General features: G+C 34.7%; 1 protein-coding gene and 2 long non-coding RNA genes across 3 annotated transcripts; 2 read left to right on the forward strand and 1 right to left on the reverse strand.

The window, feature by feature from the left end:
* Positions 1-1,345: 1,345 nt before the first annotated feature.
* zgc:153631 (uncharacterized protein LOC751714 homolog) lies at positions 1,346-27,836 on the forward strand. The gene is made up of 13 exons (XM_042762151.1): positions 1,346-1,760; positions 1,868-2,068; positions 3,754-3,879; positions 4,013-4,165; positions 23,673-23,725; positions 24,246-24,277; positions 25,501-25,589; positions 25,828-25,983; positions 26,116-26,203; positions 26,280-26,464; positions 27,142-27,149; positions 27,234-27,273; positions 27,486-27,836. The coding sequence occupies exons 2-13, from the start codon at positions 1,933-1,935 to the stop codon at positions 27,551-27,553; spliced, it is 1,134 nt and encodes a 377-aa protein (XP_042618085.1). The 5' UTR covers positions 1,346-1,760; positions 1,868-1,932; the 3' UTR covers positions 27,554-27,836.
* On the forward strand, positions 9,680-19,824 carry LOC122145917. Its single transcript, XR_006160644.1, has 3 exons — positions 9,680-9,873; positions 10,610-10,649; positions 19,727-19,824. It is a non-coding gene; the product is annotated as an uncharacterized LOC122145917 (long non-coding RNA).
* LOC109085270 lies at positions 16,860-18,915 on the reverse strand. Its single transcript, XR_006160645.1, has 4 exons — positions 18,725-18,915; positions 17,219-17,260; positions 17,070-17,138; positions 16,860-16,982 (listed from the first exon to the last, which is right to left on the reverse strand). It is a non-coding gene; the product is annotated as an uncharacterized LOC109085270 (long non-coding RNA).
* Positions 27,837-27,983: the final 147 nt, after the last annotated feature.

A 27,983-nucleotide genomic window follows, 5' to 3' on the forward strand; every position in this document is an offset into this window, starting at 1 on the left:
AGTAAACAATTTACAACAAAGTCTACACTTTTATCCTCCAAATGAACTCCAAATTTCAACATGTCCCAAGTAATAGATGGAAAAATAGATATTCTTTGTTTAATCCAATGACATACTTCAGTCCAAAACGAATTAACCAGATAACAATGGAGAAATAAGTGTTCAACAGTTTCTACATCCTTATTACAAAACTGACATATATTACAACCCATATTAAATCTCAATCTCAGAAATTTCTTAGTAGGATAAATATCATACAAAATTTTAAAGTACACTTCTTTATATTTTGAGGAAATAACTAATATTTGCATCTAAATTCATTAACTAATTTTCTATTTAGATGTTGAAAAATATAGTTCCTTCTTATGGACCATGGATAGCTTTCCTGCATAATTTCTTATAAACTTATTAATACACTTCTCATCTGCAAAATTTACTTTGCCTAATTTAAGATCCAAAATCTTGGAAATAATAGTCGAATATGTTAAAATACCCTTTAGCATATTAAGGAATGGTAAAGGAATACTTTTAATAACTTTCAAATAAACTTTTTCCATAGTTTTTGCAGAAATCATTATAACTAAAGAAGCAGCCATTTTTATCCATAATGTGCAACACTGACCAAATACCTCTTTGCCACCAGTCCTCCAAAAATAAAGATTTTCTTTGAAATAAAATACAACTATTATTCTATAAGGAAACATTATGAGGACTGAAGTTATGTTTAAGCAATATTTTCCAATATAAGAGGACTTGTTTATGAAAATTCGACAGTTTCAGTGGAATTTTATATATCTCAAAATCACATTGTAAAAAAAAAAAAAAAAAATTAATACCTCCAAATTTTTTAAACAAACTGGATGAAATTGCAAACCAGTATGAATGCTAACTTCTAACAAAAGACTGAAGTCATTTGAGTTTAAGTACTCCATTCATAATATCAAAATCTATTGCCTTTAACCCACCATCCTCATATTCTCTTATTATATCATTTTTCCTTATATAGTGATACTTTTTCCTCCAAATAAAATCAAAATTAAGTTTATTAATTGCTTTTATCTTTCTGGAAGAAATTGCCAATGAAAAACCTGGGTAAATTAATCTAGAAAGACTTTCAATTTTCGATAGCAATATTCTCCCGAAAATCTCTCTGTAACCAAGAGTTCATAACTGATTTACATTTTTCAGTTTTTTTGTCAATATTTAACATTTCAAAAGAAATGAAAGTGATTGCTTGTTGAAAGGGGGGAAAATTTATTTTATATTTTTTATATTTAATTATAATTTGGTGAGAGAAAAAAACTTCTTCAAATTATATTTTAATGGATCATTATTGAACGCAGTGTCTGGTTTATTGCCAGTTAATCGCAAGTGCGGTCGCGGCAGAGTTGCTAGCTCCAGTACAGTGGGTGGCGGTAATGCGCCACTAAAGGAAGGAAGTACAAGAAGGAAGGAAGGAAGTAAAGGAAGTACAAGAAGAAGAAGAAAGCGGCAGATTTGAATGCATAATTCTAATACATCAGTATGATTCGATAAACTTCAGCAGCATTTCTTTGACACATGCAGTGCAGTTAGGCGAGCTCAAATCAGATACAAAACTGCTCGAGCACTATTAATTTACAGTGATAAATGGCAAGGGAAACATCAGGTAAATATTTCCTGACTTCCACTAGAGGATATCCCTCACAACGAAGACAGAACCATGTCTTGGACATTCGCCTCATAAATTATTGAACGGAAATTAAATTTTGTTTAATAAAGTGAGTAAAACGGTGAAGGAAATTATTGGTCTTATCTAGGGAATTAATCGCTTCGCGCGTTTTCTCTCTATTTTTTAGAAGCCATCTAACGTGAATTTCTTTTTCAGCTTCATAAGAAAAAAAGAAGGCAGTGTGATCTCTGGACCAGTGATGATTCTTTTAGTTCCTTGACATGTACATATGTACCTTCATTCATCTGTCAACATTACTACCTCTCCTTCTCACCATGAACATTGTGCTGTGTATGGCAACATGTAATAATGCAGAATATGAAATTAATGGAGAGTGTTGCCCAATGTGTGATCCAGGTATGTGCCATCCTTCATTCATTTACACAACGTATGAGGTCAGATTTAAAACATGTCTCTTTGAACAGTCTCATCATTATTACTGATGAGCCTAATATCTGTATAATCTCATCATTGTTACTGATGAGCCTAATATCTGTATTATCTCATCATTGTTACTGATGAGCCTGTAATATCTGTATGAGCCTACTGTATCATCTCATCATTGTTACTGATGAGCCTAATATCTGTATCATCTCATCATTGTTACTGATGAGCCTAATATCTGTATTATCTCATCATTGTTACTGATGAGCCTAATATCTGTATCATCTCATCATTATTACTGATGAGCCTAATATCTGTATTATCTCATCATTATTACTGATGAGTCTAATATCTGTATTATCTCATCATTGTTACTGATGAGCCTAATATCTGTATTATGCTGATAAAGCAGTCATGTTATGTTGGGGACGTTTTCGTCCACTAGGAGATGCTGTTGAGTCTTAATTTGGCCACAGCTTTCTTTTTTGTTTCAGCAAATGGAATGATTTTTGGTGACAAATCTTATTTTGACACATATTTTGGGAAAGTGCTTTGAAAATTTTCAAAAACTCAACAATAGACTGTGGGCAAATTCACTACCCTTTCGTTATGTTCGGGATGAAAACATCCACTAAATTAAACTGCTGTAAAAATGTATCAGATAAATATTATTTTCAAATTTTATTGCATAAATCTATTAATCAACCTCAGTCCTGATCAAAACTGCTAAATGTTTTTAAAAAATCCAGGATTTTTACTCTTTAATTGCCAAGTTCATAAATGATGTCACTGATTTGGAGAAAAATAAAAACACAAAATGACTTTTGAAAATAAAAAGTGATTGTGGACTGGATATTTTTGTACCTTTTATCACAGTCTTGGACACTTGGAAAAGATCAGTAACAACATTGGCTTTTATTTATTTAAGGTAAAATTTGTAATTTTTACTGTTGATCACCAGGTGTGTTGAAAGGTAAAAATATATCCAGGCCACAATCACTTTTTATATTGAAAGTAAGTCATTTTGTGTGTTTTTCCCCAAATCAGTGACATAATTTATGAACTTGGCAATTAAAGAGTAAAAATCCTGGATTTTTAAAAAAAATTTAGTAGTTTTGATCAGGACATATTGAGGATGATTAACAGATTTATGCAAAAAAAAAAAATTATACTATTACAGCAGTTTAATTTAGTGGATGTTTTCATCCCGAACATAACAAAAGGGTAGTGAATTTGAACAATACACAAGGGTTAAGTTTGGACTGATGTGGTCAAAGCCTTGTTAAAAATAGACATCAGCCACTTAAGGTATTTCTTAGATATTTTTGGTGGGCTAGCAGCAGCAGGTAGTAATAGTAATTCTTCTTCCTTGCATAACTGGGCAGGCCAAGTTGTTGAAATCTATTTATATACATTTATATAGTGGTTTTTATTTTGCAATATCAAGGGGCAGTTTATTTTTCATTATATGACCCATTTAAGTCACTTATTTGACAGATGTAGTATTAAGTGGTTCCCAACCATGTTTCAGGATACTTTGACATAAATATACAGACATACAATAAATACAGCTTATATTATTACACAAATATATGTATTTGTTGTTATTTTCAAGAGACATTTTAAATAATGTGTTGGTAATTATTAATATTGTCTAGGAAAAAGAGTTAAGAACCATTGTGATGCGTACACAAGCACAACATGTGATTCATGTCCTGTGATGACCTACACTAACGTTCCTAATGGATTCACAAAATGTCTGCCATGTTTTGTGTGTGATTCAAGTGAGTAACAATTTATTTTTTATCTTGTCACCCCTTGATTTTATTTCATGTCACCCCTTGATTTAAAATATGTTTTTTTACTTTTTCCCCCCAGATGACTTAAAATTGACTTTTGTTTCCTTTCTTGTCAAAGGTAATGGGTTGAGAGAAAAGCAGGCATGTACATCAATATCAGATACAGTGTGTGAACCTCTTCCAGGTTATTACTGTATAGACTTGCTCTCCAACTGTAAAAAGGCCATGAAACATTCAACCTGTTCACCTGGACAATATATCAACCAAACCGGTCAGTCTGTTATCATTCAAACAGCTTTATAATACATCCACAAAAACTGACAGGCTGAGATGACATCTGAGAACAATAACTCTGCTTATATTTATATTAAATAACTGTACATATGTTAGTTTGCTTATTGCTTCAAAGCTGTAGATGTGGTTACCACAGATCCTCATGACAGACAGTGTTTGCTTGTGACTGATAGGACCTGACAAAACCACCCAAAAATCTGCTTAATTATGATTAAGCAAATTATTAGTTGGTTATGTGATTATTCATTTTGTGCATCAGATGCTATACTGAATAACTGAATAATTTCACTAGCTAATGTGAGACCAGTCACTTCCTTTGTTGAAACTCAAGTACTAACACTATGTGTTCCTGCATGTGTTTGTACAGGAACAGAATTTAGTGATACAGTGTGTGATGAGTGTCCTGAAGGTTCATATTCAGATGGTACATTCTGCAAATTGCATACAAAGTAAGTTTCATTATTTTACAGCATTGACTTTCCACGCATTCTTACAATGCATTTTGTACATTTGTTGTTTTATAATTTGCTTCACTAGATTTTGTGAGTAAATTTAGCTGTTTTCTCACAAGCAGTATAGTCTTATTTGTAGTTCAACTTGAGAACCTCTTTTTAACAGCTGTGAATCTCTTGGAAAAACAACAGTCAAAGCAGGAACTGAGACGTCTGATGTTGAATGCAGTAATGGAAGATATTATTTACAGATTGTAATTCCATCTATGTGCGGAGTATTTGTGGTGCTTGTCTTGATTCCAATTATTATAAAGAGAAAAAATAAGCATTACATTGGAGCAAGTCAAGTTACTCCTCCCCAAGATTCGGGTCTGTACAGAACTGTTTCCCCCAACACAGTGTAAAAAGACTGACATGTTCATAAACCAACAATTGTTGAAAAATTGTAAACCAAAAGTTGATCTGCTTGTGGTCAGTGCACAGAGCATTAGTGCCATCCCAAAGAGGCACAAAAATCACTTTTACAGACTTTTAACTGTTTGCAGATGCACGTTTTTCATCAACACTTGACCCTCTAATACTAGCACTCTCTATTTTATTTCTGTTCTATTTACATTTTATTCTTTCATTTATTAAAAAAAATAAATAAATTTGCTATGTGTACTGTGTAAGACCATCTGGGTCTTGTCACAGCACTTAATGAATGCTTCTGTTGTCCTCATTTGTCACTTTGGATGAAAGCACCTGCTAAATTATTAAATGTAAATGATTTACTGGTCTGCCATAATAATGAAATGTTTTTAAATAGTAATTATCTATGTACATTTTCAAAGGTGCCAAAGTACAGCTGCTCCTCCATCTGACCAGCTGTTTACTCCCTTGTCGTATTTATTTCTATTAAGTAAAATTGTATAAAAACTGTAAAATATATTCGTACTAAAACAGGTGCTGAATAAAGCACTTCTTATAATCTTCAGTCATGGTTATTCGCATCTATGTGACACAGGCTATGCAAACTGTACATTGCTGTTTAAAACAGCTTCTTGGCCAATAAAAAATATTGTTGTAAGATTTCCAACAGTACAACCTTGGGAATTAAGTGCATTCCCAAAAACAAACCAACCCTTTCATATGATGTTAATTCCCTGAAATGAAAGCAGAGCATATAAAAACATTCCAGTTCCTTGTTTTTCCTCCCCACCCTGAATGAAAGTTTTGATATCAGTGGACATCAATGGGAACTCAAATTGCTCACTATGGAAAGAGTTCACTTAAACTGTTCAAAAGACAAGCATCATTTCCATAACAATATGCCAGCTACCAACTGACAGTTTAGTACAAATTCTAAAATGTGTTTAATGAAGCAATTTTTGATAGGTCTTGTTTCCTTAGATCATTGTGTTCCCGTGTCCCTTATTTTGTTTATTTGTAATACCTCAGGATTAAATCTGTGATGGCATATAGGTCAATCACTACAAAGTATCTTTACAATAACAGCCTTTGCTGTGTAATGTGATGTCTGTATGTGGCTCATGACTATTGTGTAGTATACTGAGTTAATCCTACTAGATCTGGTTTTTACCGCTAGAGGGAGCTATATGTTGTGTGGTGACTGGGGTGTGGTTTTCAGAACTTTGCACACTGGATGAGAAGCTGCATTATAATTGTACCAAATCCTTGTTAATGTACTACATAAATTCTGTAAGACTGTACATTTTACATCCTAGTCTACATTTTAATATTTGAAACAGTATAATTGTATTAGTTACATGCCAGATGTATTATGCATTTTTTAAGTTATGACTCTGGATAATTGATTTTTAGACTAGAGATCACTGTTCTCCCACAATTCTGAAAACAAGACAGACAACCAAACAAAATAATATGTAGGCTAATTTACTTGAGGTTCTGACAAAATGTTTAGTTAATGTTATATGAGTCTATTTATAAATGTCTAATATGTTATAAATTAGTCTATTTAAAAGTATTTATTTAAATGAATTCATTATGTAAAAAACAAAGCTCTTGAATGAATGGAAGATTGGCCATTTTTAATTATTGGGGGGGACTTGATATTTCGGTGTGATTGTACATTTTTTATATTTCCTATAAAATTGCTATTCCCTTTTTTCTGAAAACCGCGGAACTTTTTTCAATAATTCTTTGAACAAAGTTAAAAAGAAACGCATTTTTATGAATAGATTTAAAAGATTTTACTGACATTTTGATCAATTTAATTAAACCTTGCTGAATTAAAGTAGGCTGTTAATTTCTTTAAATCAGTCTGACTAACATTTTTCAGCATTTTGAGCAGGTGTGTACACTTTCATGTGCTTCGTTTCTGAAACGAATCGTGAGCCAAGCTGGGCCAATGCCAGGACTCTCTGGTGTAGGACTCTCTGGTGTTGCATTACATTATAAAAAAATTAAATTTAATATGTATTTTATTTTTTATATTTTCAGATAGCTCAGATAAAAAGAAAAGTCCCTGTTTCCATAGACTATTTTCACTTGAGATTGATAGCACACCCACCCCACTTATGCAATGTCAGGACTATATGATATAGTTTCAAAAGGAAAGCCCTCCAAAAATTCAAGTGAATTCTGTTTTGTCTGTCATTTCAGATTGGTATAAAAAGAAACTTCTGATTTCCACAGTCTAGTTTCCCCTCAGATTGACAGTACACTTTCTTACAGTGGCGCTTACACCATTTCAGGACTGTCTGATGTTGAATTCCAAAATAAGAGCCTGACAAAACTTGTATATACACTGTTTTGTCTACACAGTCCTAAAGTAGTGTGATACTATGAGAATGACCGTGTTTTTCTAAGTGGAGGCTGGCCTGACTGCAGTACTTGACGATCGATCCTTGAACCTCTGAAACGCCTTATTTAGGCTATACAATACTTTTACTGTTACTTTTTGAGGATATACTTTTACTTTTTGAAATGTCTGTGACCAATGTTTTGTGAAAGAAAAAGAAGTGATATTAGCCCTTTATCTGGTGGTAAGTGGTTTTAAAGATTTATTTTTGAGGATAACGCGTGACCTGCTCACGAGACTTAAACATGTCCGAATTTTGAAGGCAGCTGACAAATATCGACCAATATAGGCTAGGTTATACCGGTCTCCCTTCTTCTCTTTGAATTACTATGACTATAGGCTATTATGATCGTGTTATTTCTTGATTTCATTCATTTTGATTGATTTCTAACGTGAAAGTGATTTTATCAATCTGCTCCACAATTGTTAATTAATTGTTTCCTGTTAATCCAATTAAATAATGTTTTTAAGTAACGTTAAACAGTTTTACATGATTATATTTTACCGACTGTGTTTCATGACAAATTGGTGTTTATTCAACACTTCCCAGAAATCGATTTGTATCGAAATTAACAGATTTCTTTTCTTTCTTTCTTTCTTTCTTTTTATGCCTTTTATGCATAGATTTTGATTAACCTTTGTCTCATAGTTAGACTGCGTGTCCACCAAAGTGTATTGTTTTTCAGTTGAGACGCTTTGGTTGCTACTTGCTATGATACTGAATATCGGCAGAAGAAATGTGGCAGACGCATCGTGATGCTACTTGCTATGATACTGAATATCGTTGCCATGTGGCATTAATCGTGAATGAAATATTGCCAGCATTAGGGTATCCCATCTAATACAGACATGAATACTCGTAGACAAGCAACAAGTCTCGGCACGCTTCTGGCGTTTTAGAAAACGTGGCGCTCCCATTGAAAACAAATGAGGGAAATACCCAGGTAACAAAAAAGGTCCCCAGGACGTCCCCTAATGGCCTCTGCGAACGGACGTGCAGCGGCCATTCGCGACGTTTAGGGAACTTTCGCTTTAAATCCTCTTAATGTCATTTTATTTTACTTTTAGGCTAATCAAGGACAACAGACCCATTGTATGAAGCAAAATACGTTTATTTTAATTTAACAATTGTAAAGTTGCGGTGCTATCTCTGTGTGTTTGTGTGCGGGCGGATCTCTGGTTTTCAGCTGTGGTTAGTCCAATGGACTAACCATTATAATAATAAATTCAGCTTTACATGCTAACGTTAGCTTCGAAAGTGTTCACATAGCCTAACCTCAGCAGCCGTATGGGACAACTTCAGCAAACGTTTAAAAAGGTAAAGTTTTCTTAAAATGTAAGCATTACGAGATACACAGTGGCTATGGTAGCTAATGTCTACAAATATAAAAGTATAAATACCTTTTTGACCAACGAAAGTGAAAACTCAAGGCCGTGTCTGAGGAAATAACCGGTAGAACCGTTAACCATAACTACGCGCCTGAGCGTTGCCATGGATACATGCTGTGTGCCATAAAGTGATGTAATTCGATCATGTGCTCATTTGATTGACACTTGCTTGGATCCTATATCCCAATGTGGCTATATTATTATTTATTTATTTATTTTTTGAGCTGCGCATGTATAGCAGTCTTAAATGCAATAACTAAAATAATAATTTTTATTGTCGGCTTACCAACAGTTTAAAACGTTTTCCACTTTCTTTTCTTCATGTTTTCCTTGGCTGCATTCATCAGTCTATAACATCATTGTAGAGCTCCTGGGATGCAACCTTATTTTCTTAATGCATGGGGAAAGCATAAACCTAGCTATATGTTCAATTATATTGTTGAAGGGTATCATGATTTTGATGTTTAAATGCTGAAAACAGACTCCTGATTTGACGACATTTTTAATAACAGAAGTTACTCCTATTTTTCCAGAAATTAAAATTATTAATTTAACATTAACTTAATTTTACAATGTGTTCAAAGCTATTATACTATAGTAAAAAATAATATCAATTTGCAAAACAATAAAAAAAATGTTTGATACAGATTACAAGTTACCCTATTTAAAATGTAATATGTTGTGTAACTGTTTCAGTTACTTTATTAAAGTAATGTTACTGATTACATTTGATTACTTTTCTAAATTTCTATTTGTAATTGTTAGTTTATATCTTACAATTGCAGGGAAAAAGTCACAATTGCCTTTTTACTTTCTTTATTGACCTTACTAAGTTTAATAAAGTAAGGTCAACTTTTTAGCACGGAAAGTTAATAAACTCAAAATATTCAATTACCCTCTACTTAAAATAATAAGTATTTTGAAAATGTTCGAGTTGTCATGCGCGGTGCTACCAGTAGGTGGAGCCGATTTGAAACGGAAACGGAATAACATTATTTCTGGTGAAGAGCACATGGAAAGGTGAGTCAGTGCTTGATTGACTTATTTTTAATGTCTGAATTGCTTTGTATACATAATTAATCGTGTAATAATCATATTAAATTAACTAGTGTTACACATGAACATTGGGTGTGTTTTTATTTTAATCAAATTATTTGGATTGTGTTGGATTGTGTTAATCGAAATGAGGAGTCTAGCATTGCAAGTCTCTAATTGTTAGGTCCATGCTTTCAATCAAGGAACATTTTTATTTTTTTTTTTTTTTTTTTTGTGAGTAGGTTCTCAGTGAAGAACTTATAATAGAGTAACTTTAATAAGAATAAAGTTATAATGCATACACTCAAGCCTATGTAGTATTTTATTGAATTAGCATATTATGTAATGTGTATCTTTGTTCCTATTTATTTATTAACAATGATAAAATAATGGTTACGTTTTTTTTTTTTTTTAATCTTCATCCATTTTGGTCTAAAATGTCTGCTATTCTATTATAATTGCTTATATAGTATAGATGATATTTCTATTTTATATGCTGTTACTTTGTTAGTATTTTTTATTTTCTTTTTTAAATGGGGAAATTTGTTTGGCTATAATGCATAATAATAAAACCAACATGAAGTAGAATTGTGATTTCATATTTTGCCATATCGCCCTACCGTATTTCATATGTTTGAACACTACATATTGATTCGTAAATGTAAATGCAAAACTTTACATTTAGAAGTGTGTATGTTAATATTATTTTCTTCATTTGCAGTGCTTGTTTTGTGAGATGACTTGAGACATGCAATGGAAATGTAAGTACTGTATTTTTTTCCTGTGAAAAGAGAGCTCTCCTATTGAAGCATTATCACATTAAACATGGAAGCTACGCCAGAACTACACCATTTCCATGCCTTCATGCAGACTGTTTGTGTTCTTTCAAGTCATTTAATGCATTGAAGGTGCACTTAACAAGAAGTCATTCCCAACACGATGGAGAACAAACAAGTGTATCAAAAGAATCTCAATTAATATTTCACTGTCCACTCTGCGAATTTAAGGAACCTTGTACAGAATCTGAGTTTTTCACCCACTTGCGTCAGCATTTAAAAAGGAATGAAAAGGTTCAGTGCCCATTCAATGACTGCAATTTTGAGAGCAGGATTTATTCTACATTTAATGCTCACAAATGTAAGGAACACCAATTAAGCAGTCAGAGGAAGTTAAAACCCAGCATTGCAGTTGAAATTCAAAATTTAGCTGCAGAATTACCACAAGATGTTGCTCAAAATACGTCTTACCATGAGTCAATGGATTCTACTGAATTTGGGCGAAAATGAAAAAGACGACCAGACTCAAAATCTGGATCATTTGCAGAATCAACTAGAACGTAATTTAGGCTTGCTCTTTTTTAAGATGCAAACCATTCTGCATATCTCCGATTCAGCAGTACAGGAAGTAATTCAACAAAATCAACCAGATCTTTCTTCTGTCAAAGCCCCTTTTGTGTAATGCCATACAGCAGATTCTAGATCAACATGGAGTCAGTGATAATTCTTCTGTTTTGAGAGACATTGTGAAAGCTGTCACAGAAAATAATTTGATCTTGAAAATGACTGATTCTGGTGAGCCTCTCTCTACAGTCGGTAAAAGAGCATCATATTTTCAGAAAGAGTTTCCAATTGTTGTACCAACAGAATATAAACTTGGGGAAAGACTCCCAATCATTTGCTTATGTGCCAATTCTAAATATGCTACAGGTGCTTTTAAACAGAACTGATGTTTTTGAGAAAGTTCTTGCTCCTTTTGAAAATGCAAATGGGATCAACTCTTACAAAGACAGCACTAACTATCGTGAGAATGATTTTTTGGTGGCAGGGACATTTAGGATTTTGCTTACCATGTACACTGATGAATTTGAGATTGCTAATCCTCTTGGCACTTCAAAAAAGAAACACAAGATGTTCGGCGTCTATTGGGTTCTTGCTAATCTTCCATCTAAACACCGGTCATCTCTTCAGGCAATTCAGCTGGCACTTTTTATGCAAGGCTAGTGAAGTAAAACAATATGGATATGAGAAAGTCCTTCACCCTCTTGTACAAGACCTCAAAACTCTGGAGACACATGGTGTCTTTTTTGGAGCAATTAGGGGAATGTGTTAAGGGAACTGTTCTCAATGTATCTGCTGACAATCTTGGTGCTCATTCCTTGGCAGGTTTTCAAGAGAGCTTCATCGTGGAACACCCTTGCCGCTTTTGCATGGTGAAAAAGAGTGAAATTCAACAGAAAGACGTACTGTCAGGAAGATTTGAACCCAGGACAAAGGTGAATCATGACAGGCAAGTTGAGGAAGTTTTAAAAGACCAAAATTTGGTAAAAACAGTATGGTGTAAAAGGCAGGTGTGTTTTTAAATGAGCTTGATCATTTTCACTCTGTCAGTGGCTTTCCACCTGACATCATGCATGATCTCTTGGAGGGTGTAATACCAATTGAAATGGCACTGTGCCTCAATGATTTAATCAACAAAAAGTACATCACCCTTGAGTATGTGAACAGAACAATCAAACAATTTCCATACAAATTCATAGACAAGACCGATCAACCTCAGGTCATTCCAACTACATTTGCCTCAAGAGGCACGATTGGGGGCAACGGCCATGAAAATTGGGCACTTTTAAGACTTCTCCCACTAATGATTGGCTTCGATATCCCAGAAAATGATGCAACATGGGAGATTTTTAATGCTTTTGAAAGACATTCTAGAACTGGCGACATCCTTCAGATTTACTGATGATACTATTGATTTTCTTGGGGCTAAAATTTCAGAGCACAGAGGTTTGCTTTTAAAAGTATTTCCTCATTTTGTGTTGCGTCCCAAACACCACTACATCGAACATTATCCACAACTAATAAGGACATATGGGCCACTTAGAGATGTCTGGACCATGCGTTTTGAAGGCAAGCATAAGTTCTTCAAACAAATTATTTGTGAGACAAAAAATTTCAAAAATGTCACACAAACTCTGGCTCTCAGACATCAGAGAATGATAGCATACCACATGGACTCGTCATCCTTTTTTAAACCTTCTGTCCAGATGGACAAAGTCACATGTACACTGACTTCATCTTTTCCTGAGAGTGTACAGAATGTGCTTCAGCAGAATTTTGTTACCCAAAGCACTGTCCTTGTCACATCTAAAGTGTGCATTGATGGGATCAACTACAGTCCTGATATGGTTCTGTCTGCTGGTGCAACTTCATGTCTGCCTGATTTTAGGCAAATTGTAAAAATTGTCATCATCAACACTGAAATTTTGTTTGTATGCAAACAACAGACAGCGTGGTACATTGAGCATCTACGTTCCTATGAACTGTGCAGCCATGTATCAGAAATTACAGTCACAAAGCTGTTTGAATTGAATGACCCTTTTCCACTATCACCCTACAAAATTCAGGGCAGAACATTTTTGTTACAGCAAAACATTATATATTTTGCTAAATTGAACATTTAAAGGGACAGTCCACCTAAAAAAGTAAATTCCGTTATTTACTCACCCTCATATTATTTCAAACCTACATGACTTTCTTTTGGTGTATAAAATATATTTTAAATAGTGTTTATTAACAAACAGTTTCAGTTCCCCAATGACTTCCATGGCAACCTGAACGTGTTTGGTTTCCAAATTCCTTAAGTGTACAGCAAAAGAAAGTCATACAGGGTTAAAACAACATGAGGGTGAGTAAATAAAATAATTTCCAGTTTTATCCCTTTATTATTGTGAACTCGAGTGTAAATTTAATTGATTTTTCTCATTGTTAGGTTCACAGAACGCAATGGAGACAAGAACTATACTTAGAGTGATAGTGAATGAAAATGACATACGGAAAATCACACTGCATAGTAAAACCACAAACTTTGGAGACATTGATGGAGCATCTTGAAGAGAAGTTGGGTCTTCCATACAAGTTTTCTCTTCAGTACGAAGATGCTGATTTTAACAATGCACTAATTAAACTCACAGACATTGCAGATTTACCTGAGAGGCCCACCTTAAAGGTGATCTCTCTTGTTCCATCTCCTACAGCAAGTACAGCTGACACAGACATTGTATCTTTGTCTTCTGAAGAAGGGTCATCTCATGTACGCCAGGCTCAGTGGCCAGAGACATTTGAAGTCCCCAATTTTCCTGTAGATATTGAGTTCCGATTGCGCCAAGGAAACCTTCTGTATATGAGAGACCAGACATATATGCAAGTTCCCAGGGACATGAAGCACGAAATTCTTGAAAAACTTGTTGAGTGTATGTACAGCTCAAAGCATATCCCTCTGACGACGATTTCAATGATGTTGCATCTTCACTAGTCAAAAAAACATCCATGCCTCACTGAACCAGGTTCCTCCACTGGATGGAATGGCTGGGAAGAACAGCCTCAAGTTTAAAATGGGAAATTACAGAACGAAGCTACGACGAGCTGGATGCACAGATGTTCTTATAAATGTAGGGAAAAGGGGAGGCCAAGATCCTTTGAGAAGTGTTAAAAGGCCTAAACATTTTGAAATCAATTTTCTTCCCAATTATCCTGCTGGTGAGGATGAGTGCAGCATGGAATCTAAACGCTTACCAGTGGCGATTCTAGACTTTTTTAACAGGGGTGGCCTTAGTGGAGCACTGATTAATTCAAGGGTGGCATCATAAAATCATGCATCGAACACCATACTCATAAATTGAAGGACAAAGGCCGTACTCTTACATCAAATTTCTTTTTATTTGAATAAAATCAAATATAGATAAACAAACATCTCAAACATAAAAATACACCTTCAAGACTTTTTGTTTTTCACAATAACAACTCAAACATAATATCTTTGGCCATCTATTTCTATAGCTGTTAACATCCAAAATCCAAGTTCTCAGCTAAATACTATTATTCATGGAACAATGAATTACAATTTGTTTGCCCATCTCTATATTTGGTGTTAAAACAACTGAATGCGCCGATTTTTTGTGTGAGTTGGCGAAAACCTTGATAAAGTCATACATATTTAAAGCTTTTGCTCTCCTGGATTCAATACTTAACACACCTAAGTGGCTAAGCCTACCATCAACCATGGTGGTCCGCAAGTGTGTCTTTTATTAGCTTCAGGGCTGAGAAGCTCCGTTCACAGCCTGCAGTACTCACTGGGATAGCTGTGGCAACCTTGCAAAGCCTAAAGAGGTCAGGGAACACCTCTTTATAGGGTTCCAAAAATACAGTGAAGTCTGTAACACTTCCCAATTGTACTGCCCCACTGTCCATCTTTCTCTTTACAACCCTTCTGGCCTGATGCAGCTCATGGGTCAAGTCCTCTTGATCACTGCCATACAAATCACCTAATTGTAAGACTTGACCCTTGTCTAGGAATGTACAGCTTTGAGGGTTCAGTGCCTGTATCCCATTCATGAGCACACAGTTTGACTTTGAAAACCTTCTGTCCATCTCACTCATGATGCAATCTAGGAGTTGGGTACAGTAACCTTTGCCTGAATGAGTTTTTGTCCTCATCACCGCTGCGTAGGCCTATAGTACAAGTTATATGGAGACCCACCCAGTTTTGAGCTCACTCTCTGTTTCTCTCTTTTTTTGTGACATTTTCAACTGCTACATTACACAGCTTGGCTGTATCAGATATTTCTTGCCACAAATCATGTGCAAATGTCTCGTTCCTGTACTCCTGAAATGTAGCATGAAGTGATTCAATCAAATCAACTGCTATGGCTAAGTCAAGTGAGGGGGCCTGTAGCAGGTCAGAGAGTCGCTTTGTGGTTCCAAGGAGTTTTTGGAAAGTTGTCAGTAAGGCTATGAATGTAAGGTCAATCTGTGCTAATAAACCTCGAGCATCAACAGATCTGTCCCCATTGTCCTCTGAACTGATCTGCTCAAGAACATGCAGGACGGCTGGTAATCTATCCAATAAGTTCCTGCAAGCCACCGCTCTACACGCCCATCGTGTATCACTCAGTTTTTGCAACTCTCTGCATTGGCCACCATACATATCTTTTTGAACCTCCACCCATTTTTGATGTACATAGGACCCGGTCATATACACATAGAGTCTTTGGAGGAGGGTGAAGAAACAATCTACCTCTGCCACTGACTTCACTGTGTCCACTAAGACTAGATTTAGGCAGTGGGCATTACAGTGGACATAAAATGCCTGTTTAGCCTCTGCCTGAATTCTGGCTGCCACACCCGAGTGTTTCCCACTCATCACAGCTGCTCCATCATAGCCTTGCCCAATCAGGTTCTCCTTGTAATTGAGCCCATATTTTTCAAGGCATTGTATGATTTTATCACTAAGTCCCTTAGCATCCAAATCCTGAGCATGCTGAAAGTCAAGGAAACTTTCATGTATAGCCCCACTGTAGTAATACCTCACTACCAACGACAGCTGCTCCTTTTTCTGGAGGTCTTTGCTTTCATCTGCAATTACTGAGAAAACCTCACTCTCCTTCACCTCCTTTACAATGTCATCCCTCACCATGTTTGCAAGACACTCCAGAATTTCATTCTGTATGGCTCCAGATGTGTACTTTGCCTTCCCCTTTTCCCTCATTTTCTCACTTATAAGGGCATCATGATTAGCAATCACAGTTAGAGTTTCTATGAAATTCCCCCTATTGTCAGAGTCCTCTGACTCTCGGTGGCCCCTCTGAGCCTGCTTCTGAGTTGCTGTTAACAACAGAACCTCTGCAATTGTTTTTATGTATCTCCTGTTCTCCTCAACTTTTCTTTTGTACTCTTGATCAATTAAATCCATTAACCCAGAATCAAACAGCATATGATTCTTATATTCTCGCCAAGCAAACATTGCATTAACGTGACTGTCAGACCGGTCATGCAATGTAAGGCCTCCATCTTTATACAGCGCTTTCTTCCAATGTGAAAAACCTGCCTGGGACGTAAATACTGATTCTGACGCTGAAGGGAGTGAGAAATGTCTACATGCATAACAGTAAGCTGAATCTTTGCTAACAGAGTATTCTAACCAAGAATACTTGCTGTACCACTGCGGGTTGAATGCCCTTCTTTTCTGACCTTGTGTGGTCTTGGGAAACATCCTCAGCACAGGTTGAGTTGGATCTGCTGCCCTTGATTGGGAGATGTCTGGAAAGAACAAAAGTAATTCAGCAAATCATACAAACATGTGTTTTCTATATATATTTTAACCAGGATAAAACATACAGTACACACCATGAGGTCCAGGGGTTGGGTTTGTAGCTGCACGTGGACAACCAGTGAGACAAGATGATGATGATGGACCTAAATTTAAATGTAAAATACATTTTGTTGTATTAACTAAAACAAGTGCAATTCAATCAGATATAGCTGAGATGTCATACCCTTATAAGGATCTGAAGTGTCTCCACCACCCTTGTCTGAATCTGAAATAGCATTTAGAATGATTTCAGATTATTTCACTTAGATGCCTAAACATTTTTATTTTGTGTAGGCTAAATAAAAATGCTGTTAATATTTTTTTTCCAAATACATAGCCTATTAAATCATACCATAAAATGTAATTCTAGATTTTACATACCCAGGTCATCAGGTGAAGCTGCTAGCTCAGTGGCTTCACCCTGCCTGTCATCATCCTGATCTGACTCGCTAACATTATCTGAACCACTGCTGGTACTACTAACATCAGCTGCTCTGATCAGTTCACTGTCTTCATCAGGGTTTGCTTTTCTTGCTAACGAAGAACTGTTGGATATTCTGGTTCCTTTTCATACTGCAATGAAGTCAGATTTCCTTCAGAACAGTCCAACCAACCCCTAGGCTACATAAACACCAATTAAATACTTTTTTTCCCATTTACATTATTAGTAATTATTACTTACATTATTATTAGAAATTGAAATGAAACAAACATGAATTGGCACAATGCAGAAGAAAGAACATATTATTTACAATTAATTACACAAAATTAAAGCTTAACTATTACTATTTATAAAGTTTAAACGATACAGACTACTCTTTCATGTCATTACTGCATTGGTGATGTGCAAGTCGAATTCAGTGCCTGTCACTTTAAGGCCCTGACGGCCGTGAGGTTTGCTTGATTCTCACGGTTTAAGCTAAATTGTTGTTGTGCATTGTGCATAAGGATATGTGGATGAAATGAATTATGTTTTCCATGTCATTTGTTAAAATAAATGCTCTAAAGCCTAACAACTCGAAGAAAAATCTGTCTTGGATTACAGGAGATACTGTAAGTGTCTTGTAATGATAATTTCTATGATTTTGGCGAGCACAAATAACTATCTCCAGATGTAAATGGTTGCATATCCTATTACTCAAATTCAACCAAACCCACCAGTAGGCTAGACCTTAATTTCACAGCATAGGTATGTTAGCAACACAGGGCTTGAAAACATTGACTGTATAGCCTATAAAACAAACAAAAACGAAACCCTGCGTGGAATTTATCTGGGAATATAGCCTAATCCTAACTTACTGAAGGTAGGGGCGAGCTATGGCGTGTTTAATTTGGTTAAAATATAATGTAGGCTACGTTTTTTTGCACAAAATTGCGTCTGCTAATCTGCTAATGATAAATCTTTAAATGCTTTTTAGAAAAGTAGCCTACAGTTAACAGTTAATGACCTAGCAAATGTCGACTGAGTAGGCAGAATAGGCAGGTAACTTACAGTAGATAAATTAGCCTACATGACGTGATTCAACAGACGTGATACTGGGCTGTGTGTGCGATTAGATATCAAAGCAGATGTGATAGGTAAATAGATATCTTTGTGTGCTAGCACAAGTAGTAGTGCTGTAAACTCACATGCTAAAAAACAATAAGCCATGTATCGTTGGTTAGTTTATATCAAACACTTGCTACTTACATTTCTGAGTTCTGGTGTCTGACTGTCCAAGCTCCCGCGCTGATTTAAAGGCAGCAAAGTGCGTCAACAAAGGTTCCGCCTTTGACCACGTTAATGACCAATCGTAGAGTAGGATTTTGGGGTGGCACCTGGGGTGGCCAATCGAATCTCAGGGGTGGCGTGGGCCACCCCAAGCCACCCCTCTGGCTCCGCCCCTGACGTCAAGGGTTTCGTGGGGAAATGAAAGAATGTCATCCAAGTTCCACCCTGATATCACAGAACATGGATTCCACTTTTTCCTTGAGGAGAAAGGAGATTGTTGAGATTGAGTCTCCAGTAAAAGAGACTCTTCAAAGATGGCCATCACTCTTCACAGAACGACAAGTAAGTAACAAATAAATCACACAACCTATAACAACATTTACTTACCCTCATGCCATTCCAGATTTATATGAATTTCTTCAGATACAAATTCTTAAAAATCGTCCATCTCTGAGTGTGAAGAATGTGAAAGCTCTTAAAAGCATATATACATTGATCGTGACATCATTCCCATATGACCTTATATTAACTCTCTTTTTCTAAATATACACATTTGAGTTTATCTGAAGAATATCTGTTACATTTGGGACACCATGAGAGTAATTGTGGCAATTTTCAAATATCCCTTTAACACAGTAACCAAAAGCCTAATAGATAAAGCATTGTTCTTTTTCCTTTTACAGATCAATGCAGAGTTTGTTCGCATAACAAGCAAAAACCTCAAGCAAGATTTTTTCACAGCACTTGATCAACATACAGCTCGATTTCTGAAAATTTTTGAAACCAAAAAAGGGGGGCAGTTGGGAAAAAGTGCTTTCAGAGTTTCTTGATCAAATTAAGTTGAAGGTAAGCTTGTCATTGCTTCTTTCTTAAACTAAATTCTGTAAAACTTGATTCTATGTAAGTTTTTTTTCAGGGCAATGTCATCACTTAATTTTTAAAATGGGTTTCTTGCTGACTAATTTTAACTTCTTTTTCCAGGGCACTGACATCACTGCTAATCGCACAGCAGTTCTTCGTGGACTTCCTCTCCTTCTTGGAGAAGAAACCTCTGACTTTTTCAAAGCAACATTGGCAAGTACCATTCTTTGTGTATTTTATTCTAAACTCTAATCCCCCACACATACATCACAAATAGGCATTCAGTCCCAGAAACAGACCAGACACAAAACAATTACAAAATAATTTTTAAATGTAATTGTACATTTTCTTGTGTATGTTCTGCCGTCATCGTACTGTTCATTGTGTTTTACAATGTCTAATTTTTCACACAAACATTTTAAGCATTGTTTATCTCTGTTAGTTGTATGTTGAACAGAAAGTGATGGTCCTGATTCTTTAAGATACATGTACATTTGTGAGATTTTAATTTTTCTAATGTAACCAGAATTTTAATAGTGCTGTTCTTTTTTTTTTTTTTTTTTATTAGGACTGTGATTGTGACATACCCCAGATTTCCATCGGGATTCTGACTGTGATAACAGAAGGCAGCCAGGATTCTTCACAAGCACTGCATTTAGAGAATTCACACACCGCAATTATCCTTGAAGGAGCCATTGTGATGGACAATATTGAAAACCTCCCGGATGCCATGTGGCTACTTTTTGGGCTGATATATGCGCTCAATTTGGAGTACCCTCCACAGCTCAAGAACACCTTTGATTTTATTCAAAGAGTGTTCTTCTCTCTCTGGGACACAAATCCCTGAAACCAAAAACTACAGTCCCTTAAAAAACATGCTGCTCATGAAGTGAAGGCTTTTTCAGATTGTTTTAAAGTGATAGTCCCGCCCAAAACTGAACGTTCTGTCATTATTTACACTCCCTCATCTCTTTCCAAAACTGTAAGTGAAAGGGTCTAGTCTTAAAATAAGTCACAAAGACATCTTGATAATCTTTTTGGATCTTTTTTAGTTTTGGTTACCTGGACTTTTAATAGAGGGACATAAACCGCTCAGGGTTAATTTAAAATATTTGTGTTTCAAAGACTATCCAAACTTACGGGTTTGGTATGAGATGTGGGAGAGTAAATTATGACAAAATTGTCAGTTTTGGGCTATCCCTTTACTGTATCTTTAAGCTTGTTGCACAGATTTTCTAAAATACACAAAAAGGTTTTGAATCGTATAATGGTTTTATTGTTGAATATTTTTGTTTAACATATTTTTACACTGCAAAGTTTAAAAAATTGCATTAAGCTAACGTTGATGCTTTTAAAAGGTCAACTGTTCCTCAGTTCATTTCAGGTCAAAGATTGTCAAATTCGAAATTCATTCATCAGTCATATATATATATATATATATTTTTTTTTTGGTTGCACTTGCGCTGCTCATTTGTTAACAGGAGATGTGCTTTTTGTGATTAAAGTAAAAATTGTTTTATATTTAGGAGTGTCTAAAGATTGCTTGGTACACTGTATTTTACAATTGATAATAAAATAATGTTTTACCTGAGGTCAGGTGTTGCTTTTTTGTCATAACTTAATTTTTTTAGTTCAGCTTACTTCAATTTTTTAAGGCAATCAGTTTCCACATTTTTTCCTAGTAATGTGAACTCTAATAAGAAGTTAACACAACTAATGATTTTGAGTCAGCTTTACTCAAGTATACTTGATTAAAAAGTTTGGTATACAAATGTTATTAAGTTGTGCCAACTAAAAAATTATAAAATACTTTACTTGGAAATTTTAAGGCAATCGGTTTCCTCAATTTTTCTAAGTAAAGTCAACTAATTACATTTTATTGCTTTCAAATTTTAATTATTTTAAAACATTTAAAGCAGGCAGGGATAACAGTGGTACTCAACACTGATTACTGTCAGACTTTCAGAATCCTTCATCACTTGAATTAAGATTATAATAATTGAATTGTAAAGCACAGCCACCTCAAAATTAGACTTTAGCAGCTCTTTTTACTTTGAGATCTTTTTGAGGTTAAATACAGAGTCAAAATCATAAGATATAGTTTAATAGCTACGATACTGTTTTTGAAATCAAATCTTTGCATTGCTATAACAGGAAACACTGGCATCTAAAAATGCCTTGGAAAAAAGAAACAGTTAATCTTAAAAAAAAAAAAAAAATCATATACATAAACCAAAATAGGAAATAAAACAGTTATGGAGTAAGCATGTGTCCTATTCTGTGTCCTCAACTCCTGCAACATTGGTGTATCATATTTTAATTATGTATATGTGTGAAAATATTCAGATGTAACTCCCTTTATAATCATTAACATTTTTATAAGTAGGTGTTATTTGATTTGTAATTTTTTTTTTAAGTATTTTTTAAGGGTTTCAGTTACATTTATTTTGTAATTAAATTATGTAATTTAGTTACATGTAGTTACTCCCCAACATTAGTACGCTAGCCTCAGAAAAATGCTTTGATGGACACGGGGCCTTAGTCAAAAAATCATTTCAAAGTCACCTCGTTATTGATTTATTCGAGCTCAACCAACTACGCCCCTAACAGGTACTTTAAAATGTCTATGAATTTTAACTTAAAATTGTAACTGGTTTCCTATTGCGTACGTTTTCGCTTTTCAGTTGTTGTTTTTTTAACAGAACATGCGTGACCAGCTCTGAACAGATTAGTTGATGATACTTATCTCCTCTTCTTCACTAATAAGCAAGTTAGTGACAAGCATGTTAAATTTATGATCCATATCCAATTTTTCATTTGTGTTATTTTTGACATGCAGTCAAACATTAAAGCTATACCATTACTTCTTATCACCTTTTCGTTTTAACATTGTGAAGGGCTTATAAACATTATTGCTTTTACTTAAACAAATGAGAGACACTCACTGTTTAAACTCATTTGTGTATTTCTACACATCCGGATGCTGTGACATCCCACAACATCATCATCTGCAGAGAGAAACTGCCATTCAGTTACAACAAAACACATAATGATGGATGTAAAAACATTGTGACAACATTACACTTTAACTTGGCCTTCATTACATTTATTTTGTGTTTCTGTTTTGATTTATTTCTTTATGTATTTTTTTTTTTATGTTCAGGGTCAATAATCATTTATATTTTCTTATGATGAATGACTGTTGTACATTGTTAACAAATAAGTAAACCAGTGAGTGTGAAACGTGTGTTTTTTCCCCCCCTAAATATTCACAAGCCAAACATGCCCTTGGTTGAAGAAACAACAACAACAACAACAAAAAAAACCCTGAAATTTACAGTCAAATTGGCAGTTGCCAGAACTTAACTGTAAAATATGGTAGCAAAATTTTAAGTTTTACAAACTTAAATATACATATTTATAAAAAACATGTTTCATCAACTGAAATAATGTTCATATACCAAATTACTAAAATCTGTCACAAAAATACAAAACACCATGACAGTTACTTGCATCACTAAAATAATGCAGTAGACATTAATTTAATATAAGATGTAACATAAAATTCTATAATGTACTTAACTGATAAGAAAAACTAAGAAGCTGTATTTTACTGTAAAAATACACTAAATGCCCATTAGATCTATTACTGTTTTTCACCATAGAGTGTAAGGAAACTTACTGTTAAACAATTAACAGGTTTTTACATTTTTTTTTAATGTTCTGTAGTGTATGAACAAGGAGGTTTACAATGAGCTAATCCTTTTTCTGCCTTTTCTGTTTCAGTTTGATTTAACAAAGAATGCATAGGTCTGCAAGAAGCCTGTGGAAACATGACCTGTTCTCTCAGATTTCTATGAAATCCCTCCATACTGTTTACTGTTAAGGCACACATCAACCAACATCACAGCATGTGAAGCGTCTGAAGATTGTGCTGAACATCACAGTAATGTTTCATTGACTGAATAGATCTAGACTGTGACTATGTTCGCTTTAAGGATCATTATTCTTATTACACTTATTGTTCCTCTTAACTATAAACTTTGTTCTTGTCAATGTGCTCGAGCTGAATATGAGATACACAAGCAGTGCTGCCCAATGTGTTCCCCTGGTAAGACTGCAAGTTACAGCATATATTGTCTTTTTATGTTTATGTACTATTACAGTATTAGAAATTTCTTAAAATATATTATGTAATCTGCTTTATTCTGCCATAAAGCATTTGTTTGTTAAAATACCAAAAAAGTTGGGACACTGTAAAAACTGTGAATAAAAACAGAATGCAATGATGTGGAAGTTTCAAATTTCAATATTTTATCATGTATCATTTTAAGGGAAAAAATAAGTTGATTTTAAATTTCATGGCATCAACACATCTCAAAAAAGTTGGTTTTTATAACAGTCTGCAAACGTCTGGGGACTGAGGAGACAAGTTGCTTAAGTTTAGGAATAGGAATGTTGTCCCATTCTTGTCTAATACAGGATTCTAGTTGCTCAACTGTCTTAGGTCTTCTTTGTCGCATCTTCCTCTTTATGATGCGCCAAATGATTTCTACGGGTGAAAGATCTGGACTGCAGGCTGGCCATTTCAGTACCCGGATCCTTCTTCTACGCAGCCATGATGTTGTAACTGATGCAGTATGTTGTCTGGCATTGTCATTTTTGGAAAATGCAAGTTCTTCCCTGAAAGAGACCGACATCTGGATGGGAGCATATGTTGTTCTAGAACTTGGATATACCTCCTTTCAGCATTGATGGTGCCTTTCCAGATGTGTAAGCTGCCCATGCCACACGCACTCATGGCAACCCCATACCATCAGAGATGCAGGCTTCTTCTGAACTGAGCGCTGATAAAAACTTGGATTGTCCTTGTCCTCTTTTAGTCCGGATGACATGGCGTCCCAGTTTTCCAAAAAGAACTTCAAATTTTGATTCATCCTGACCACAGAACAGTTTTCCACTTTGCCACAGTCCATTTTAAATGAGGCTTGGCCCAGAGAAAACACCTGCGCTTCTGGATCACGTTTAGATATGGCTTCTTTTTTTGACCTATAGAGTTTTAGCTGGCAACGGCGAATGGCACGGTGGATTGTGTTCACCGACAATGTTTTCTGGAAGAATTATTCCTGAGCTCATGTTGTGATTTTCATTACAGTAGCATTCCTGTATGTGATGCAGTGCCATCTAAGGGCCCGAGGATCACGGTCATCCAGTATGGTTTTCCGGCCTTGACCCTTACGTACAGAGATTGTTCCAGATTCTCTGAATCTTTGGATGATATTATGCACTGTAGATGATGATAACTTCAAACTCTTTGCAATTTTTCTCTGAGAAACTCCTTTCTGATATTGCTCCACTATTTTTTGCCACAGCATTAGGGGAATTGGTGATCCTCTGTCCATCTTGACTTCTGAGAGACACTGCCACTCTGAGAGGCTCTTTTTATACCCAATCATGTTGCCAATGTGACCTAATAAGTTGCAAATTGGTCCTCCAGCTGTTCCTTATATGTACATTTAACTTTTCCGGCCTCTTATTGCTACCTGTCCCAACTTTTTTTGGAATGTGTAGCTCTCATGAAATCCAAAATGAGCCAACATTTGGCATGACATTTCAAAATGTCTACTTTCAACACATTTGATATGTTATCTATATTCTATTGTGAATAAAATATAAGTTTATGAGATTTGGTAAATTATTCCATTCCTTTTTTACTCACAATTTGTACAGTGTTCCAACTTTTTTTGAATCGGGTTTGTATAAAGGGCATTTCTTTTATTCACATTTTCAAAATTGTAAAAAATATTGTTCAATATTGTCATAAATCAAGAACCAGTTTTGTGTGTTGAATTTTTATTTAATATTGTTAGTTGTCAATGAAAAGTTTTAATGTGCACAACTTGTGTTCCATGCCCTCAATTAACTTTCATTGATGAACCAAATGGCCTTGTGGAATGCTTTCCCTGTACTGTATGTGATGCAGGTGAGTGTTTTCCACTTTATATCTGTTCATCTGAAAAATGTTAAATCTTTGGTGAAAAATGATGTCTGTTAATTCAAGTGATTTAAGATCTGAAGAGTTGCAATTTAGTTGCTCCAGGAAACTGTCCCTGAAAATAATATAGTGTAAGCTTCAGATGCAACTGCGATTATATCTTCTAAAAGACAAGTAACTTTATATAAACGCTTTTATATATAGCGCTTTATATTTTTCATCCTAGACCGAGGTTTAAGACTGAGTGAAGTATGCACTCGATCATCAGATACTGTTTGTGGGCCACTGGAGAGATTCTACTGCATTGAAAAACAGAAAGGCAGCTGCACTTTAGCTGTGCAACATTCTGAATGTAGCCCTGGACAATATATCAAACAAGCAGGTAAATGAAAAAAAAAAAAAAATCATAATATATATAAAATACAGGAAACATTGTTTATTGTGCTGCATGAATTGTAATAGATGGAAGAGATTTATAGACAACCTTTTAACCTTATGCTGACTGTCTCTGTAGGTACTGGTTCCACAGATACTGTATGTGCTGACTGTACAGCTGACACATATTCTAACGGATCTTTCTCATCCTGTTTACCACATACAAAGTAAGTGCACACTTGTGCTGTAAATGTGTGCTGTTGGTCATATTTCAGCAATGCTGATCCTGGATATTATTCACAGATGTGAAGCCATGGGACTTGCTGAAACAAATCCAGGAACACATTCATCAGATTCTGAATGTGGAAATCCCCCTACTGCTGTAGCAATCATTGCCTCTAGTGTTATAGTTACTTTAATATTAATTACAGTAGTAAGTGTTTTAATATTTAAACACATTCGGAAGAAGAAACTATCAAAAAGTTCAGGCAAGTGTTATTCAGTTATTTTTAGTATGAGGTCTATAGTTGTTTTTTTCTATAATGGAATTTTCTATGAAAATTCAACAATCAATTCAGGCTGGGTCACTTTCATAATCATTCATATACACTATATATTGCTACACTTAAAAATGATGGTGATGAAGAGAGAAAAAATCTTTTTTGTAGATAACAGTTGTGCTGCTCAATATTTTGTGGAGACTGTGATAACGTAGCATTCAGAGATTTGGGGGAAAGTAAGCTGGGAAGATAAAGATTAAAAAAGACAAGACATTAAAAAAATATGATTTTTCAAATGAATTCTGTTCATTGAAATTTCTATACATCAAATTAACTTGAAATAATTTAGATCAGGGGTTCCACAAAAATATTCAGCAGCAAAAACAATTTTTAACGATAATATTGAAATTATTATTAATATCATATTAGAATTATATTAGAATGATTAATGAAGAATTCATAAAAGAAATTCAGCTTGGCCATTACCATTTTAAAATACATTAAAATATAAAACAGCTCTTTTAAATTGTAAAAATATTTTACAGTATTAATGTTTTTACAGTATTTTTGAGCAAATACATCTTTGGTGAGCATAAAAGATGTATTTGAAAAACATTGTTAAATACATTAATACTTGTACTGTTCTCTCTCTTCTTTTCATACAGCGTTGCAGGTATATTAAACTTTCCTCACATGAAATAAAAGGTAAAAAATATTTACTATGTTTTAAAAATGTCTGTTTGGTTTTGTTCAAAAGGAAACAGGAAATGGTTTTTGTGAAAACGAAAGTTCAAAAGGTAAGAATAAAATATATCATAGAAAAAAATATACAAAGACAGTTTATTCAGGCATTTATATTACATGATGAGAAACTTCAATTACATAATATAAGATTTTAATTATGTGAATTATATAATTTTTGGTCTCCTATGGTTTGACTGTGAAAAAATAATGAAAACCTTCCTTGTGCTTTTGTAAACTGAAAAGTAATGCTTCATTGTTTTTTCAGGTGTTGGGGGCAGGATAAATGTTGAATCATTTGGACTAGAAGAACAAGTCCTAAGAACCTGGGAATGACTACAGTTTCTAAACTACTCATATATTTTACCACATTCACTGAAAGAGTTATCATGCCAGGAATTTATCGGTTTGAGCAGTGATTACTAATCCTCTTACATTTAGCAGATATGCAAATAAGTAGCCATTTAATTAACAGTCTAGAATAATCATGGCTGAGACACTGTGCAAACTTAAAAGAAAACCAAACTGATCTCAAGAACAGCTGTTACTTCTTGCCCAACTTTTAATTACATTAAATAATAATCGTGATATGTTTCTAAAATGTTTATGTTATTATTTTAGTATATGTTTGTGATTTAGTCTTAGTGACTTGACTTAGGAGTCCTCTTGTTTTAGCTGCATAGTTTTTAGTGCTAAAATGTTTTGTGAAATTCTCTTTTTTAACTAAAAACAGTAAAATTAGGATTGGCATGCTCATTATGGGTTA

This window comes from Cyprinus carpio, chromosome A8 (assembly GCF_018340385.1).
Source record: "Cyprinus carpio isolate SPL01 chromosome A8, ASM1834038v1, whole genome shotgun sequence".
Lineage (NCBI taxonomy): Eukaryota > Metazoa > Chordata > Actinopteri > Cypriniformes > Cyprinidae > Cyprinus > Cyprinus carpio.

Coding starts and splice junctions, on each gene's coding strand:
- zgc:153631 (XM_042762151.1), top strand. CDS start 1,933: ATGTACATATGTACCTTCATTCATCTGTCAACATTACTACCTCTCCTT. Junction 2,069..3,753: donor TTGCCCAATGTGTGATCCAG/GTATGTGCCATC, acceptor AATATTGTCTAG/GAAAAAGAGTTAAGAACCAT. Junction 27,274..27,485: donor TGAAAACGAAAGTTCAAAAG/GTAAGAATAAAA, acceptor TTGTTTTTTCAG/GTGTTGGGGGCAGGATAAAT.